This window comes from Homalodisca vitripennis, chromosome 1, assembly GCF_021130785.1.
Source record: "Homalodisca vitripennis isolate AUS2020 chromosome 1, UT_GWSS_2.1, whole genome shotgun sequence".
NCBI classification, from domain to species: Eukaryota; Metazoa; Arthropoda; class Insecta; order Hemiptera; family Cicadellidae; genus Homalodisca; species Homalodisca vitripennis.
Window position 1 is genome coordinate 63,287,658 of NC_060207.1, and position 17,033 is coordinate 63,304,690.

General features: G+C 31.0%; 1 protein-coding gene across 2 annotated transcripts; it reads left to right on the top strand.

Annotated features, from left to right (window-relative positions):
- The first annotated feature begins 982 nt into the window (after nucleotides 1–982).
- Nucleotides 983–17,033, top strand: LOC124363129 (protein PF14_0175-like). 2 transcript variants are annotated; one of them, XM_046818269.1, is made up of 4 exons: nucleotides 983–1,161; nucleotides 4,422–4,488; nucleotides 7,144–7,248; nucleotides 10,300–17,033. In XM_046818269.1, the coding sequence occupies exons 2-4, from the start codon at nucleotides 4,441–4,443 to the stop codon at nucleotides 16,870–16,872; spliced, it is 6,726 nt and encodes a 2,241-aa protein (XP_046674225.1). In that variant the 5' UTR covers nucleotides 983–1,161; nucleotides 4,422–4,440; the 3' UTR covers nucleotides 16,873–17,033. The 2 variants fall into 2 exon arrangements, with proteins under 2 accessions (XP_046674225.1, XP_046674233.1); XM_046818277.1 differs by lacking the exon at nucleotides 7,144–7,248.

Sequence of the window (17,033 nt, forward strand, 5' to 3'; positions counted from 1 at the left end):
TGATTGATTGTTATTTTCAAAATTAATTACTAATTTATTATAAATTATTCTCTCAAACACTTAAGAAAAGGAAGGTAGGAAACCCACCTACCAGCCTAGGTCTATTGGCTTGTTAGACCTCTAGCTATGGATTTTGACCTAGTTTTGGGTTTTCCTTCTTGTAGATCGGTTTAATTTTAATCTGTCAATTTTCTAGCATATTTCAAGTAATTTGGAAATTTTTAAAGATGAAAAGATATAGTGGAAATGCCAATGGTTAACTTGTGAGGAATTAACAAGATTTCATTATAAAATTTTGTATGTCATTCTGACCACAAGCTGTTAAATGTTTTAGGTTGTTTATAACTTGTAAGACATCTTTAAGTATAATAAACACTTTGACTATCGAGCAGCATAGTGTCTTATGTACTAACCTCAGGAACTGTTAGATTGCATTAGTGTTATACCAAAGTATGAAAATAATTCAACTTTTTTTGTTTTTGTAGTGGTATCATCTTTTTTTGTGTTGGATGTTATAAAATTCAATCTGGAACCATTTATCGCATTGCTACAAGTTAAAATCATACGACTCCACAATATTTATGGTGTATGTGATAAAATTGTTGATTTCGAAAGGCCTTTCACAAAATAAAAATTATATCGGAATATTGAGTGATTATTATTAGTTGTATCGAATTTAAAATTGCCCAATTGCTCCAAGAATATTCATTTAATATTACATTAGTATACAACAGCTTTTTATGTGATAAAATGGTCACTCAAAAGTAAAAATATACAATAACATTAAATTCTCAAATATATTCAAATCTTCTTGCATATAAGAACAAGAACAGTATATACAGAATCTCTATCAATACTTGTTGTATCTATTCTTATTTAAGTATATATCTTGAACTGCTGTGTTTGAATGCATCTAAATGTTTTGACAACTTATCCAGTGAATCAAGTTTAAACAAAACAGGTGATCATTTGAATAATACACATCACAAAGGACAGATTTTAACATTTTCATTAAATAAACATCCAAACAAATTTAATGTAATACATAAATTTAAAGTAATAATTTTACATAAATTCTTTGTGATTTTTCTATATTATTAGTAATTTTAATGGACTGCATTAAAATCTAAAAAGGAGGCATGGTCGGGAATGATGTTGAAGGTAAAAGAGATAATCACTGTTAGTCTGTTGTTTTAAATTGTTAGTTTAACATAAACCTGATGCAGGTTACTATTTGAAAACTTTCATGCTATATGATCAATGCAACTTGTTTCATGAAAATATGTTTTTTTTTTTAATTAGGTAGATATTATTAGTAATGACAGATCAGTAAATTCCTACCCACATAGAAATATATGCCTATCAAAAGTTACCCTCAGACTGCCACGGACAGCGTTAATGTTTCTTGAAAATACTATGAAATCAGTTTATGGCTCTCAAAAGTTTTCAAATTTATTAAAGCTAGTGAGGTAAATTAGTACTCTAAGTATTAAAGGCTATGATTGTTGGCTGGAGAAAGCATTATAAACATGTCAGTCCATGAATTAAAAGATTATACTCCCCCCCCCCACAAAAAAAAGTAGCATGTACATGTTTATATAGCCTCTGGATTGTTCCTTTCAACATTGGGAACTGCGTATAACCTTAACAACTGTAATTGTGTAATTTGACCAGAAATTGTGAATTCAAAATTTTAACTTTTAAGCTTGAAATGTTTTTTAATAGTATAATGACTTTGTTGTTGTATGTTTTTATCCTGAAATAAAGTACTTTACTCATAGATTTGTTAAACTTTAAATGTGCTATTATTGTTAATAATTTTATTAGTTTAAAGTTATCATCTTTAAATCTAATTCCATGTATCTAGTTGACAAAAGTAATTATATCATAAAAAGTATAACAATACTGTATAACCAGAGGCACAGCCAAATGTTAGTTATGAAGGTTGAAACCCCATCCCTAAGTAAATCCTCATAAGGGGCCTGATTTTGGGTCCCAAAAAATAATTGAAGATATACAATCTATATTGAAAATATAAGATCTGTATTGTATGATATACTGTACAGTAACCAATTGTACTGAAAATTATAACCCACATTATATCAATCAAATGTTATCAACCAGCTAACTTATATTTAAAGCTTCATTGTTTATAAATATAAACCTCTAGATAGTAAATTCCTCCTTTTCAAAGTTCTGGCCATACTACAGTGAATAACTTTCCTTCGTCAGAAAATAAAATTAGAACACATTATTTTTTTAAGTTAATAAAGTTAATTAGGAAACATCATGTAATATGACTTTGATGAATGATGAAGAATAGTTGATGATTATGTCCAAAATAAACTTCTCTGTTACATTGCTAGAACAACTCAATTAACAATTGATTTTAATTGACTTAATTTTAATTGATTTTAATTTTAATTGATTTTAATTTTAATTGATTTCAATTGTTAATTGACACAATTCAATTGATTTTTTATCAATCCAAAATTATCTCAGACTCGTTTAATGGGGTAATAAATTGATAAAGATTACCCAAAAGAATCTGATGCCATGAGCCTTTCTTTGAGAATATTGTCTAAATTATTGCTTCTTATTATTTTTAATCAATTTACAATTATTTTTTACAATTATTAGAAGATGAAATGGGTTCAAATGAAACATCATACTTGTGATTGTGGGGAGGTCTTTGTTTTTATGATTGGATTTTATGATGGAGCTTTCATTTGCTCATGAAGTTACATTGTGACTTACGTTTGTAATTTACCAAATTCTTAATACAAGTCCTATATATACTTGTCCTATACATATATGCTGCATACATCTGATTGAACATAAATTGTTATGTGGTGTATAAAACTGGAGGAGGGTGACAAGTACCACAACTCCTTGTCAGGATTAATTCTGTAAAATCCAAAGAACAATACGCTTCCACAATATATATATAGAATTGTCACCCTCCTCCAGTTTTGTATACCACATAACAATTTATGTTCATTCAGATGCATGCAGCGATAACAATCATCCTCATTTTTGTCTTCTGCCTTCTACATAACTGATTTGTACTTCAGCCATATCTTACAATCAATATTCGGTGGTAACTCCCTAGGATAGTGGTGAAAAATTATTGTGTACACGGTACTTTATAAAACATCTCTAAAACACAGATTTTTAGAGGTGCACAATGTGATGGAAATTCATTTGATTTCACTTTGAGCTATTTCAGAATGAATATAAATGAGTTAAAGATCCTAATAAATCAAAATTGTGTTGGAGAAAATCGTTCAAGCAATTGTATTAAAATCAACTTCATAAAAGGTGCATTGAACGTGGAACAAGCCTTCTTTGGGAACATTCTGATCTTTTGAAGGTGTTTGATTGGATTGATCACAACAAACTGGAGAAACATACAGCAAAGAATGGCTTTCCAATGACTGACTGGTCCAATTTCCAATTTTTTTTTAGTGGTTGTTGAAAAATGTTGTAACCTGATCTGAGTATGTTGAGAAGGCAACAGTTTGAGGCATTCCTTTATACATTCTACATGACCTTGTCTTGAGTCCAGAAAACAATATAAAGAACAGAGTTTCATAACACCTTTATTCACTTCAAAATTGTCTATCAAGGATTAACGTACTTATGGAATTAAAGAAAATAATTTTTGATGGAAAACAAATGTTTTCAGGAGCTGCTCAAACCATTAAGCACTATACCCTTCTTCGTCTTTAAAACAATCCTATTTTCTCCAAATGGTTACATCCACTCATATTATTTTCCATTCAGTATGACTGATTCTCTGCACTTCAAAGATCATCTGACACTTACTGAGAGGAAGTGTCAAATGATGGATTATTCTTTATAGACTTCCAGCAGAAGTAAAGACTGAGATAAGTGAAAATATTCCAAGAAATTTTAGAAAATTTCCATCCATATAATCACAACTTAGCATAAAAAATATTTTACGTTTCTAGTTTTGATTAATATTAATGTCTGAGATGTGCATGTTAAATTTTGTGTGTCTTATACTTATGAAGAAAAATAAAACATTAGAGTATGTAATGAACTAAAATGTAAATACTTTTATATTGATGATATTCCAAAGATATCCTAGGGAGAATACTTTTACACTTACAGTTTTCTATACACTCGTACTCTTTTCCCAAAGGTTATCTTGTAGCACCTATAAAGTCAATTCCCGAAAGTTTTAAATTTTAGTCTATGTTTGCATGTGAATTAAAAGCATTGTGGAAAATCAATAAGAATTATAAATAGCAACAAAACTAATCTACATAGCTTTTGTCTCTTATTACTTTAAGTATATCTTTTTTACTGTCTCTCAAAATACAATTCAATGTATAACTAAACTGGTATATTCTGTAACTAATTTTAAATTAACCTCACTTCTTTTCTTTTTTCAGTTTGGCTGATTGAATTTTTATGATGATAAAACATTTACGGGATTTCCTAAGAGCCTACTTGAAAGAGGTAAATATGATTAGTTGTTACATATTGTCATAACTGTCATGTCAGTTTTCTCCGGTTCATACTATATTAATACATTACTAGCACAATTAAACTCTTGAAATATTTCACTCTTGCTGTGGAGAGCAATTTTCAATCAATAGATGTTGAATGGAAACTGCCAAAAACAAGTATTCATCTGTATAGGTGAAGGGGCAGTGCTTTTTGTGATTGGCTGAAGCTTGTCCAACCAATGACAAACTGTGATCAATATGACTAATTTATTACAGGCTGCCAGCTTTTCAACTGTTTCATGCTATCTTCTTTGTTTATTTTCTTCCTTGATAATTTCTAAGGTTTCTCTTACTGTCCTTGGATAGTATTAAAAATCTTTTGCAAATATTCTTTTTTTAATCTAACGCCTGTTTGGTTTTAAACCTTATAGTGAAACAAGTTTCAAAACCAATAATGCAATAGAATTTATATAAAAATTATAGTACTTGCAAAAGATCTCTACTAGAAAAACCTCTGAAATAATCAAGAAAGAAAATAACTTCAACAAAAAGAAATAGTGTAAAATAGTGGAAAAGTTTATAGTCTGCAATAAAGAAGCCATATTGATCATATATTGTTCATTGGATAGTTAAGTTAAGCCAGTCACAAAATGTTCCACCCCTTTCAACTCACTTATACAGAAAAATGCTTGTTATTGGCAGTTTTGGTTTAACATCTATTGGCTAAAGATGTCTCTCCACAGGAGAGAGACCAAAATATTTGGAGAATTTGATTGTATAAACAGTGTGTTGATGCAGTGTGAATAGAAAAACTTAGATTATAGGTTACATATCCCTTGATTTGGAATATAGCATATACTTTAATTAATTTTAACAGTTTTTAAGTTTTTTTAAACGAGAAAGGCTTTAAACAAGGTAGACTCAAAAAGCTTCCAGAACTTTTACCAGCAAGGGCTCACTGAAGGAGAAATCCTCTTCCTACAATGCTTGTGAAAGTGGAAATTAGTTAGCCACTCTTTTCTTTATTTCAATCTAAAGCTCCATTTAATTTTGTGATAAAGGCTTTTCAACTTCAAGATCTTGAAACTTCTTCAGTAGAGTAGCAAGTCATCATTAAAGTCTGATCTTATTGGGAAAGTACCACTAAGACCCCTAGAGATAATGAAAAGATCATAGAGAGATGATTCAGTAAAGAGTAGTTGAATGCAAGTGATACGTAACAGACATTTTCACTAATTTCATGAGGGACATATTAAGGATAACCATAAGAATGGGTGCCCCTCTGATTCCACTGCAGATGACATCAATAACAATATTGATTGCATTAATGAAATATTTTGCCCAGACATTTGAATAACTATTGATTATATCGCCCCTGAACTGTAATTTCATTATTATGAACTTGGAATTTCACATTGGAGAGTTCACAACATTTAGAATGATTTGAACTTGTATATTATTATATGCATGTTTCATATTAATTATCATGAAACTAAAAGAAGTAGGAGTAAATATGTCCCAGGGCATGACTAACACAAAGATAAATTGGGGGGTTGACAAGTGCTATTGGGAATGCTAATAGTTACGTGGGCAAAGACGTTGGACTTTGGATTTGTGTTAGTGATGGCACAGTCTGTGACCATACCACTTTTTTATTAGTAGGATTGACCTTGTACTGTATCGCTCCCCCACTTATTCTGTTTGATGAGATTCTCACACAGGCTATGACAGATAATGAGGTATAAGCTTTCCTTATGACTCTCATACAAACCCACACTATGTTAAAGACAGTATTTTAAAATACAATAAATAAACACAGCTATTTATGGGAAACAACCTTTAGTTTTCTAAAGTAATGGAAAGAAGCAGAAGACAGTTTAGGATTTGCTGCAAACAGAAGGAAAAACGTCTTCTTCAATGAAATCCTATTTGAATATAGATAACAATCTGGCAACTTTTTGACTTTACATGAAAGAAAAAATTAATGAAATTAAAATGTGACGTTGAACATGTTTTATAACTGTTTTATGTCAATATTAATTTCAAAGTTCTCACTTACGTTATTTTTTTAATTAAGCATACATGAAGAACAAATTTTGTGTCTTCCTATTTTTATTCTTTAGAGACAATCTCTATTTTACCTTTTGTTAGCGTGCAGAATTGGGGTAAAATAAATGATAATCTTTATATCAAGTTTAAAACATTTTTGTATTCAGATGAAAAATAGAATATTGTATCAAAACTAGAGTGCCAATTTTAATTAATACTTTTAAAAATATGAATATAAATAGAACATTTTAATTCAAAATAATACCTTTTCAACGTGAGATCAGACTGTTTACCACTGTAAAAATCTGACCACAATGTGTCAGACTAAAATTAACATCACTATGCAAGTAGTTACAATTTTTCATAGTTCTGTTAATATTTACTGTACAAATGTAATTACTAATTGAAGATGCAACCTTATAAGTTTATGTGTAATATAGAATAGAAAATGTATGGTCATTAAGAATCACACCAAAAGGAATTATTTCGATCTGGTGATCTGTTTTTCATGACACAAGTGTACTGGCGGTATATTCAGTCAAATACTACAAATTTTCTTTAGTAACATCTCCTTTTTGAAGTCAGTAAAACTGATTGTTTCTCAATTTAATTTTAGCGTGCTGCAGCCCAGGGCAGGGTACAAAAACCAAAACTTTTAATATACGACGAATATTTGAAAAAGTATGTCAGAGCAGAGGAATTATTATTGCCTGGAAAGAAGGTAAGTCATATTTTGGTAAACTGGTTTATTTAAAAACCTGCTTGTTGCAATGAGCTGATGTAAAACTGAATGATATAAATGAAGTAACTGATCGTTGACCAAGGTGTTGTATTATGGATCATAGCTAATTTACATTAAAAATTTAGAAGGTGTTTTGATTGATTTTATTTAAAAATTTAGATGTAGTTTACTTTATTCTCAAGCCATTCACTTAAGATTTGTGCCAAGAAATGTACCCTATCAGACAATCAAGCTGCACTGACATCTTTCAGCATCTGCAATTTTGTGTTGAAGTTAGTTTGGAAATGGCTAATATTACTTAAAGCTTTGGCTATTCAAAACACTGTTACTCTGATGCGGATATTGCAACATGATGAGGGAATTAGATGGCGGAAAGGTTGGCAAGACTTGGAGCTATGTCGTAACTTTTAGGCGTAGAACCCTTTAGTGGCTTGGCTAAGTGTCAAGTGATAAATTCTGTCATGAAATTGGTGGGTGCAGAGACTTCTTTCTACTGGAAAAACCTTCTACATCTGAGAGAAGGTAAAGATATTTAGACCCTTTATCGATAGACAAAACTACTCTTGGATTTAGAAGACCGGACATCAGATTATTCTCCACCATTGACTAAACACACCAAGCAGGGATCACTTCTGGCTGGTTTATACCTTCCAGTTGAACTTACCACTGAGCTCAGCAAAAACTGACGTGTCAATTAAATCTGGGCGACTTTTTGGATGTCCAGGAGCAGCACATCAGTAACCGCAAATGTCGAGATTCAGGGGTGCAAGGGTAATTCTATAGCTCTAGTCAACTGTGGGAGATGACTGTTGCAGTTGGTGAGGTTCGTTCCCTAAGTATCAGAAGTTCTTACTAGCCTCAACAAGGGTGTGCACCCCCTCCCTGCTTAGGCTGGAGGAGCTGGTCCACAGTTGGTTTCCCGTTCTTCTGGGGAGACATGACTTTGAGATTATTACCCTAATTCTTCCTGATAGATCTCGATAGGAGGTGGTCCCTACCCCCTAACCTTATCCATCCTGAATATCCTGTCACTCCAGAAGCAGCACTAAGGTTCTTATAGGAATAACTGCAATTTATAAGCTTCTTGTCCTAAGAGAACAAAAAAAAAAAAAATTACTGACATTGATCTTTTAACTGGTGAAATCCAAGGAGATTTTTATACACATAATCTGTGAAAGAATAGAGAGTGGCCTGACTTGGTGGAAACATGTAGACAGGGCTTTAAAAAAAAAACTCCTGATGTGGGACTTTTAGGTCCGAGAGACATTTTGAGGTTTATCAAGAGCCTCAAAAATGACAACACTGGTTTAATCAGGTTTAAATCACAATAGATTCTCAGGATCACTATGATTGGGGATATTTTCTTTCCCAATCGAGTTTATTGCATCATAATCATTTTAAAGTTACAATTACTGCCATGGTTAAGAAATAAACCTCTACTGCGGGAGGTGACTGGTGGAGTTGGTGGGGTTCATTCCCTAAGTGTCAAAGGTTCTTGCTAGCCTAGATATAAGGGTGTGCCACCCATTGCCTGCTTTGATTGGAGAGGCTGTTTCAGAGCTGGATTCCCCTTCTTCTGAGGGGAATTGACTTGAGATTAGTGTCTTAAATTCTTCCTCATGGATCTCAAAAGGAGGTGGCCCCCACCCCCAACCTTGCCCATCCAGAATATCCTGTTACTCCGGAAACAGCGCAAAGATCCTTACAGGACTGGGTGTAATTTCTAAGCTTCTTGTCCTAAAAGAACAAAAAAAAACCAAAAATACTTAGGATTTTATTATTTAAATACTGCTATGAAACTCAAATAATCTTGACATTTTCTTTGCAACTTCAGCGAAGCCTGTTACATTACACACGGTGTGTGTACTCATACCTTGTCTAGTATTATAGGTAATATATATATTTATTTATTTATACACTTACGCTTTTAGTACACTAAAATACTATATATTATATAATACCTATTAATAATACTAGACAAGGTATGAGTATACACACCAAGTGTCATGTAAAAGGCTTCGCTGAAGTTGCAAAGAAAACGTCAAGATCATTTGAGTTTCATATCAGTATTTAAATAATAAAAGTCTATAAACTTTTCTCTTTATTACGCTACATAAAAAGTCACCAACAGATGTATGTGTTGGAGTAGTTAGACATTATGTGTTAATATGTCACATTTTAAATTCAGAAATGATTATATTCAAATTCTTAAAATTTTTTATTATGCTAGTTTTTCATTGCCATCAGGGTTACCCATAACATCAATGTGAAAATGTTCACTTACGTTTATCTAAATCTCATGGAGAGCCATGCACCATCATGGAACTCAGTGTTGCCTTTAAAGAAGTAGAGCTTTCTGCAAAACTTTAAGTCTTAAAGTCAGTTCAGTATAAAGATATCATGTGGACAGACAGACAGACAGATAGATTGATAGATAGATAGATAGACAGACATAAATTAAATTCTTTTAGGCCTTCAAAAGATGTCATAGCAAACTATAAGTTTTTGTGAACTAACATCACCTGTTAGTTGAATGGTTATTCTCTTTCAAGTAGGGTTGATTGAGGAAGATTTTTCTTAGATTTTGTCTTTTAGTAATGGTAGGTTGTTATCAGTTTTGCATTCTCACAGTAAGGAAGCAGATTTATTTGTTTTTTTTAACAGGTGAACTGATTGTAGCCCTGTGTAAAATCATATAGATACCGTATCTAAAATATGTAAAAAATTCTAATTGATAAAGTGGAAATCCCTTTGTGCATCTTGAGTATATGCAGTTGTATCTGCTCATCACAGGCTGATGCAATTATGAGATTGTACCTAGCTGATGAAAAGATGTATAGGCATTACATAAAAAGATAAAGATAACTTTTATTCATATTTCATAGAATAAAAGATGACAAAACTAAATTTTCTCTCTTGATTCATTGATGTGTTAAATTTTGCTTTTTACTAATCCCTAGAATACAATTTTCAATTCAATCTATATCTCTTTTTAACAAAGCATTTTGTTTATATTAACTCTTGTTTCAGAAAACTATTGAAGGTCCAATTTCATTAAGAAGTTCCAATGAGCACTTGCTGTTTGATATATTACTGAAAAAATTTATTAATCCAAAACTTGATCTACCAGCTAAAATCGTGCCTCTAGGAATAAAAGATGAACACGAATTTCATAATCTATATGATTTCAACAGAACAAACCAGGTAAACATTAACACTTCAAGTATAGATTACTTTTGGGGAAAGAAGAAAGGGTCCAAAGGTAAGAAACACTCAAACTATCCAGCACTGCCCCCAGTACATAACAAACCACAGGAAACAGGACCTTTCAGGGAGGGATGGGCTGGACAGCTGACAAAGCCTCCAGTATCTAATCCTAGACCAGAAAAAGGGAGTAGTAGCTGCTTCGAAGATCCTGACAAAGACCCTAAGAAGAAGCCAAAGAAGAAAAAGCAAAAGAATTTGGTATGTGGGAAAAACATCAAACAAGAAAAAGACATTTCTACGACCAAAGAGGCAAATGAAAACCTGAAATGTTTGGAATTACCAGAAAAAGACTGTAAGTATTCTAAAGATGTAAAACCTGCAGAATCTACATCACAACCCCAGTATGATGATAAGTGGTCTTCAAAATTGGATAAAGAACGTAGTAAAAAAGAAAGCAGGAATGTATTTAAAAACATTTGCTCAAAACTATTTTTAAGTGGAAAATATGAGGAAAAAACACGTAAAAAGGAAAGCTCTGGCATGAGCCATAAAAGCTCAAGTCAACTTGAGAATGATTCTTGTAAATTAAAGGCAGACTTAGAAAATGAGTTAATTAAAAAAGTAAAAGATTGTAATAAAACTACTGAAAATATTAGCAAAATAGAGTATAAAAAAGACAACTTACCACATACCTCAAACAGTGCTCAAGGTAAGTATAATGTGTGTGATATGGGCAAAGAACCTAAAAAACCTGGTAAATCGGAATTAGTTACTCCTAAAAGTAAGTGTTTCCCAGATTTAAACACAAAGCCATGCCCTTGCACTTTGACAAGCAGTGTGACAAAAACCAAACCTGATCCATGTGGATTCATTTCTGCAAAGCCAGTAGTGGAAAATACTGTAAAATATAAACAAGAGACACCATGCAGTGAAAGTATTTGTAGAAAACCTTGTACCGATGATAAAATATTAAAACCCAGTAGTAAGTCAACCAGTATTTCAGCTCAACACGATACAACATCAGATACCAACATGACCGCAGGAAAAGGAAGTATATGTCCTGAAGTTAACAAAAGGTGTGTTACTGCAAACATTGATGAAATGAAAAAAGAATGTAAGAGATCAATAGCACAAGAATTTAAGACATCTAGTTTTCAAAAGGCTTTACAATGCACAGCTCTGATGGTAAATAAGAAAGATATATGTGATAATAAAAGCACTGCAACTAAAAACATAAAATACAACTTTATAGTTGACCCGAAAGTTCAAAAGCTGAAACCGCCTTGTCCAAAGAATGATGATGTTTCAACAAAAGAAATTAGGAATAAAGAATGTAAAATCAGTAAAGAGCCTTCAAAAGAGCATAAAGTTATCTCTGATGTATTGAATGTTTGTGATTGCAAAGAAAAAACTTGTGATAAAGAGGAAAGCTCAAAAATTAATGATTCCTTTGAGGCATGTGACAAAAATATATGTAAAAATGATAAGCAGTCTGTAAAATGCCCATTAAGTTTATCGGAATCTACTAATGTACAATGTCCAAAATCGAAAAAGGATGAGAATGTAACTCAAAGTGCTAATATTTGTACAAAATTGACAAGGAAAGATGCAGAACTTGTGTTAGCCGAGTGTCCAAAGCCAAAAACTAAGGAATGTGTATCGAAGAAAGATGATAGGATTCGTCAAACATCTAAGGGACCTCAAGAAACAAAAGAAAGAAATGCTAAAAGGCAATGTAAGTCTCTTTCAGCTTTTCAGTGTCAGCATATAGAGCCAAAAGTAACAGAAAAACTGCAAATAATATCGCAAGAAACATCTTTTAATCAAGTAGGTATGAATTCAGATTTGAGTAAACTGAAATTTGAGAAATACATGGGATTCAAAATTAAAAGATCATCTGCAGAAACGATTCAACCTGATGAAAACAAAATGAAAACATCTAAATCTCCTTGTAAAAAGTTGAGTTCGATCGAAAAACCATGTGCTACATCTATTCGAGAATCAGAAGTAAAAATAAAAGAACCTAAAAAATATAAAAACAATGAAAATTATTCTAAACACAAAAAAATTGATACCAAAATAACTAAAAGTGAGCTATGCTTGAAAAATAGTAAAACCTCTCTTAAAAAAGGCAAGTCATCAACAGATAAAAAGCTTAATTCAAAGAAATCTATATCCTGTCCCAACAAAATGAGGGAAGAAAAACGTAATGAGGTATGTGGTCAAAGTAAAACATCAGAACTATCGCCCAAGCGGTTTGAAGCCAAGATTTGTTCTCCTTCATCTGAAGTCAACAGCAAGACTAATACAAAGAAAGTTAGTTCCAAACAAAATATTAAAAAAAGTAAGTTGGTAGAGGACTGTTGTTTAAGTGATATTTCAAATATAGTTGAATCAAACAAGGAATGTACAATTAAAGATCTTAAAAAGTTTTCAGATCATTGTGAGCAAGACAATTCAGTAGAAAAAATTGATAAGGATTTGTCAAATCAATGCAACAAAAATGTAGATGATGGAGAATCTTTAAACAAGAAAGAAGCAATATGTGAAGAACAAGTTGATAAACTAATAAAAACTAATGGTAGTAAATGTTCTGAAATGAATAAGCCAGAGGAAAGTAAAATTAAGTGTCCCACAAATAAACAACCAAAATCTAGTAGTGAACAGAGTCAAGAAAGTATGAAGAGAAAAATTTCAAACAAAGTTAAAAGAAATAAAAGTGCTGTTATATGTTCTTTTGATAAAGCCAGTAACAAAAGTATCTCTTTAAAATCAAAAGCAACACAAAATAGTAAGAAAATTCTTCTTAAAGCAAAAAGTTCACCAAATATAACTAAAACTTCCTCAAAAGGAAAGAAAAGCAAATTTTGTAATAAGGTAAAAGATCCTAAAACACAAAAAAGTAAAACATCCATGAGAAATACAACTGTGTGCTCTAAACCCTCAAGAGACTTGGAAATTACTACCAAAGAAAAATCAAGTTCCTCAAAAACTAAACTATCAAAATCAAAGAATAGAGAAAAAAGCAAAGACTCAAAAGACAACATTTCTAAAAGTTCAAACAGAAGTAAGAGCACTAGAATGTGTTCTTTACAAACGCTACAAAAGAGGGTGACAGAAAACGCAGTTAAGAAATCAAAAACTGTTGAAGTTAAGTCTTTTAGTGAAATGAAGTCTAATGGGCCTGAGATAGACAAAGCAGATTTACAAAATGGATCTAGTGTATTAGGGAACCTTTCTGAAATCAAAGAGAAGAAAGTTCAAGACCGCAGTAACGAAAACATAGTTGTTCTATTTGATAAAGAAAAAAAACTTGATAACTCTAATGTTCTTAATCCAAAGTCAGGAACAACAGCAGTTCAATACAGTCAAAAAAATGAATATTGGTATACTAATAATATGGGGAGCAAGTTTGCTTTAAAAGAAGGTGAGTCTCAAAATGAATATTCAAAATTAGAGTGTTCTAAATTGATGCATTCCCAAAGACATTTAACCATTCCAGAACATATAATCCAACAAAATAAAAACAACAAAGATAGCTCAACAGTTAAAACTATCCGAAGTAATCTACCCAAAATGACACAGAAAACAAGAAAAATTGAATGCGCTTCAGTACAGAACAATAATACCACAGCCAAATTTACTAAAAAAGATGAAGTTAATACAATGATAAAAATTGATAGAGAAGAATTGGACAGAATTGATGAAGGTAAAAACATTCAATCAGTTGAATCTAAAAAAATGGGGGAAAACTTCAAATGTAATGATAGTGTTATGAAAAAATATGATATCAAAGATAAACATGACAATAAAAAAATCATATTAACAAATAAAAGCAAAAGTAAAGATTCAATAGTAAGACCAATATTTGTCAAAAAACAGAATGTGATAGATCAACCAGTATGTGAAAACCTTCAATCTGCTATGCATTCAGAAATTAAGAGCAAAGAAAATGAAAAACATTGGATTGGTAAAAATCTCACTGTTGGAAAGAAAGGTGTAATGCAAAAAAACAAATTCAGTCAAGAACAAATTATTTTGTCAAACAATATTAAAAAGACCATTAAAACTGATTTAGTAGACAAAAGTCTGCATAAACATCAGAACAATAACAAAAAAGACGAACTAAACATAAAAGAACTACTCAATCAACAAAAGTTGACAAAGTTGAAAATTTTTAATCCAACAATATCAAAACGTTTTGCATTAAGATCAATAAATGGAAGTCATGTTCTTCCAATTGCAATAAAAACTGAAAGAAATCGGGGAAAAAGTTCTTACAGCTCAACTGAAGGAAACAAACATAATTCAGATGCATTCAAAAAAACAATAACTGAAACAATAAACAAACCTAGCACTGATAAAAGTCATTTAAATACAAATAATAAACTTAATAAAAGAATAAAAATAGGCACAGATTTAAATAGAGACAAAAAAATACAACCATTTAATGGCACCAATAAATTACAACCATATTTACCCTCCAAATCTCCAAAGGAGCATATGAATGGGAGTTTATGTAGTGACAATAAAAATTATGGCAGAAAAAATATTATTTCAGACAGTAAAGCACAACACCAGGATAAAAGTATAACATTAAAAACATCAAATATATCAATAAACAATGAGCAATATCCTAAAGATAAACAAACTTATAAAAAAGAAAAGCATAATCATGTTTCAGAACAAATGGGTAGTACAAAACTATCTGTAGTTCAAAATAATGAAAATGATCACATTAACAAAAAATCTTTAAACAAAAGTACAGTCGGTAATTTAAAATCTGATAACTGTTCTTCAAAATTAAATATGCTAAATATATTGATAAGCAATGGCAATCAGCCAAAAGATAAAGTAATTAATACAACAGATAAGACTGAAAAAATGCTTATGAAACTATCTAGTCCTGAACATAAAAAGGCTCAAACAAGTAGTGTCAAACAATCTTTGACTGGAAATGAAATTGGTCATTTAAAATCTGACAACTATTCTTCAAAATTAAATATGTCAGATATAGTAATAAGCAATGACAAGTGGTCCAGTGACAAAGAAAGTAATACTAAAGAAATGAAAAGAGATTTTAAGGCTGAAAAAATACATATGGAGCCATCTGCCCAGCAACTTAAAGAGGCTGTTTATAATAGCACCAAGCAATCTGTGACCAAAAATGTAACAGGTAATTTTAAATCTGACAACTTATTAAAACTACACAAACCAGTTTCAAACAAAATTACTCCCTCTTTAGAAAATAGAATAAAAAACAGTCCATCTACTTGTGTAAATTTAAATAAAGATTCTCTTACAAATACCAAGGAAGATGTATCATCAGAAGTATCAAAAACTAATACAAATAATTTACAGGATACTTTAAACAATGTCAAAAGAGAGAAAATATATACAATACAAAATATAAAAACTAAAACAGCCCTGCAGTCACAAAACAAAAGAACAAATTTAATTAATGCCAACTTAAAAAACCCTCCCAAATTAGAGAACTTCAACAGAAATAAAAATGTTAACATTAAAAGTAAAACATTTATTCAAGAAACTTCAAGTTCTTTGGTAAACAGGAATAGGCCAAACACAGTTAATAATACCTTTGCTCATACTCAAAATCTGTCTTTAGTCAAAAGTCTCGCTGCAAAAAATAATGTTGAAAAACAACAAATACGACTTGAAGTAAAAAACGTTCAAGATAAAATGCAAAAAAATACTGCTGATACAACAAAAAAGTTAACTAATCCTAGAGTGAAGTCATCTCTCTCACCCATTCAGAATGATACAATTGAACGACAAAGAACGTTCATGACAAAACCTGGTAAAAGGCTGAAGAAAATTATGAAAAAGAACACCAGTTTGAAAGTTAAAAGATGTAAAACTTATGTGGTCTTGCGCAAAAGTAATATCACAAATTCACTCAGAGAAAATAGATCACTAGTTGGTAGTGTTCAAAGTAAAACACAAGAAACAGGAAATATGAAGCAAATTAACACTTCAAAAGAAAATGATGTAAAGAAAAGTATAAAAGTGGATAGAATAAGAAAGAGAGCTAGTGTAATTTTTAAAGATCATAAAAGTAATAGTAACTTATCTCAGAGGAATGTCACAAATAACATCAACAACGGTTTAGATCAAGGTAAAACAAATGAAAACAAAATAAAAATACCATTGTCAAAAGAATTATCCAAGGTAAGCTTACTTAAATCAAACTCTGACCAAAATCTCAAAAGCTTATTGAACAGTAATATCAATGAGTCAGGCAAAAACTTGAACACCTCACATACTAATATTAACCGAGGCCAGATGAATAAAAACAAAACTGTAAATGTTTTCCCATCAAGTAAATTGAATTCCACACATCATAGTCCATTTAAAAAGATCCCTGGTGCTAAATAACAGAACATAGTGAATCTAAATATGAAATATACAACATTATGTATTTTTATTTCTTTGTTTGTTTTAATGAATTTATCTGGTTATTTAGTCAATAATTTAATACAGTGTTGTTTACTTGTATTGGCTTTTCTTAATTTACGAATAAAATAAATATTCAAGTG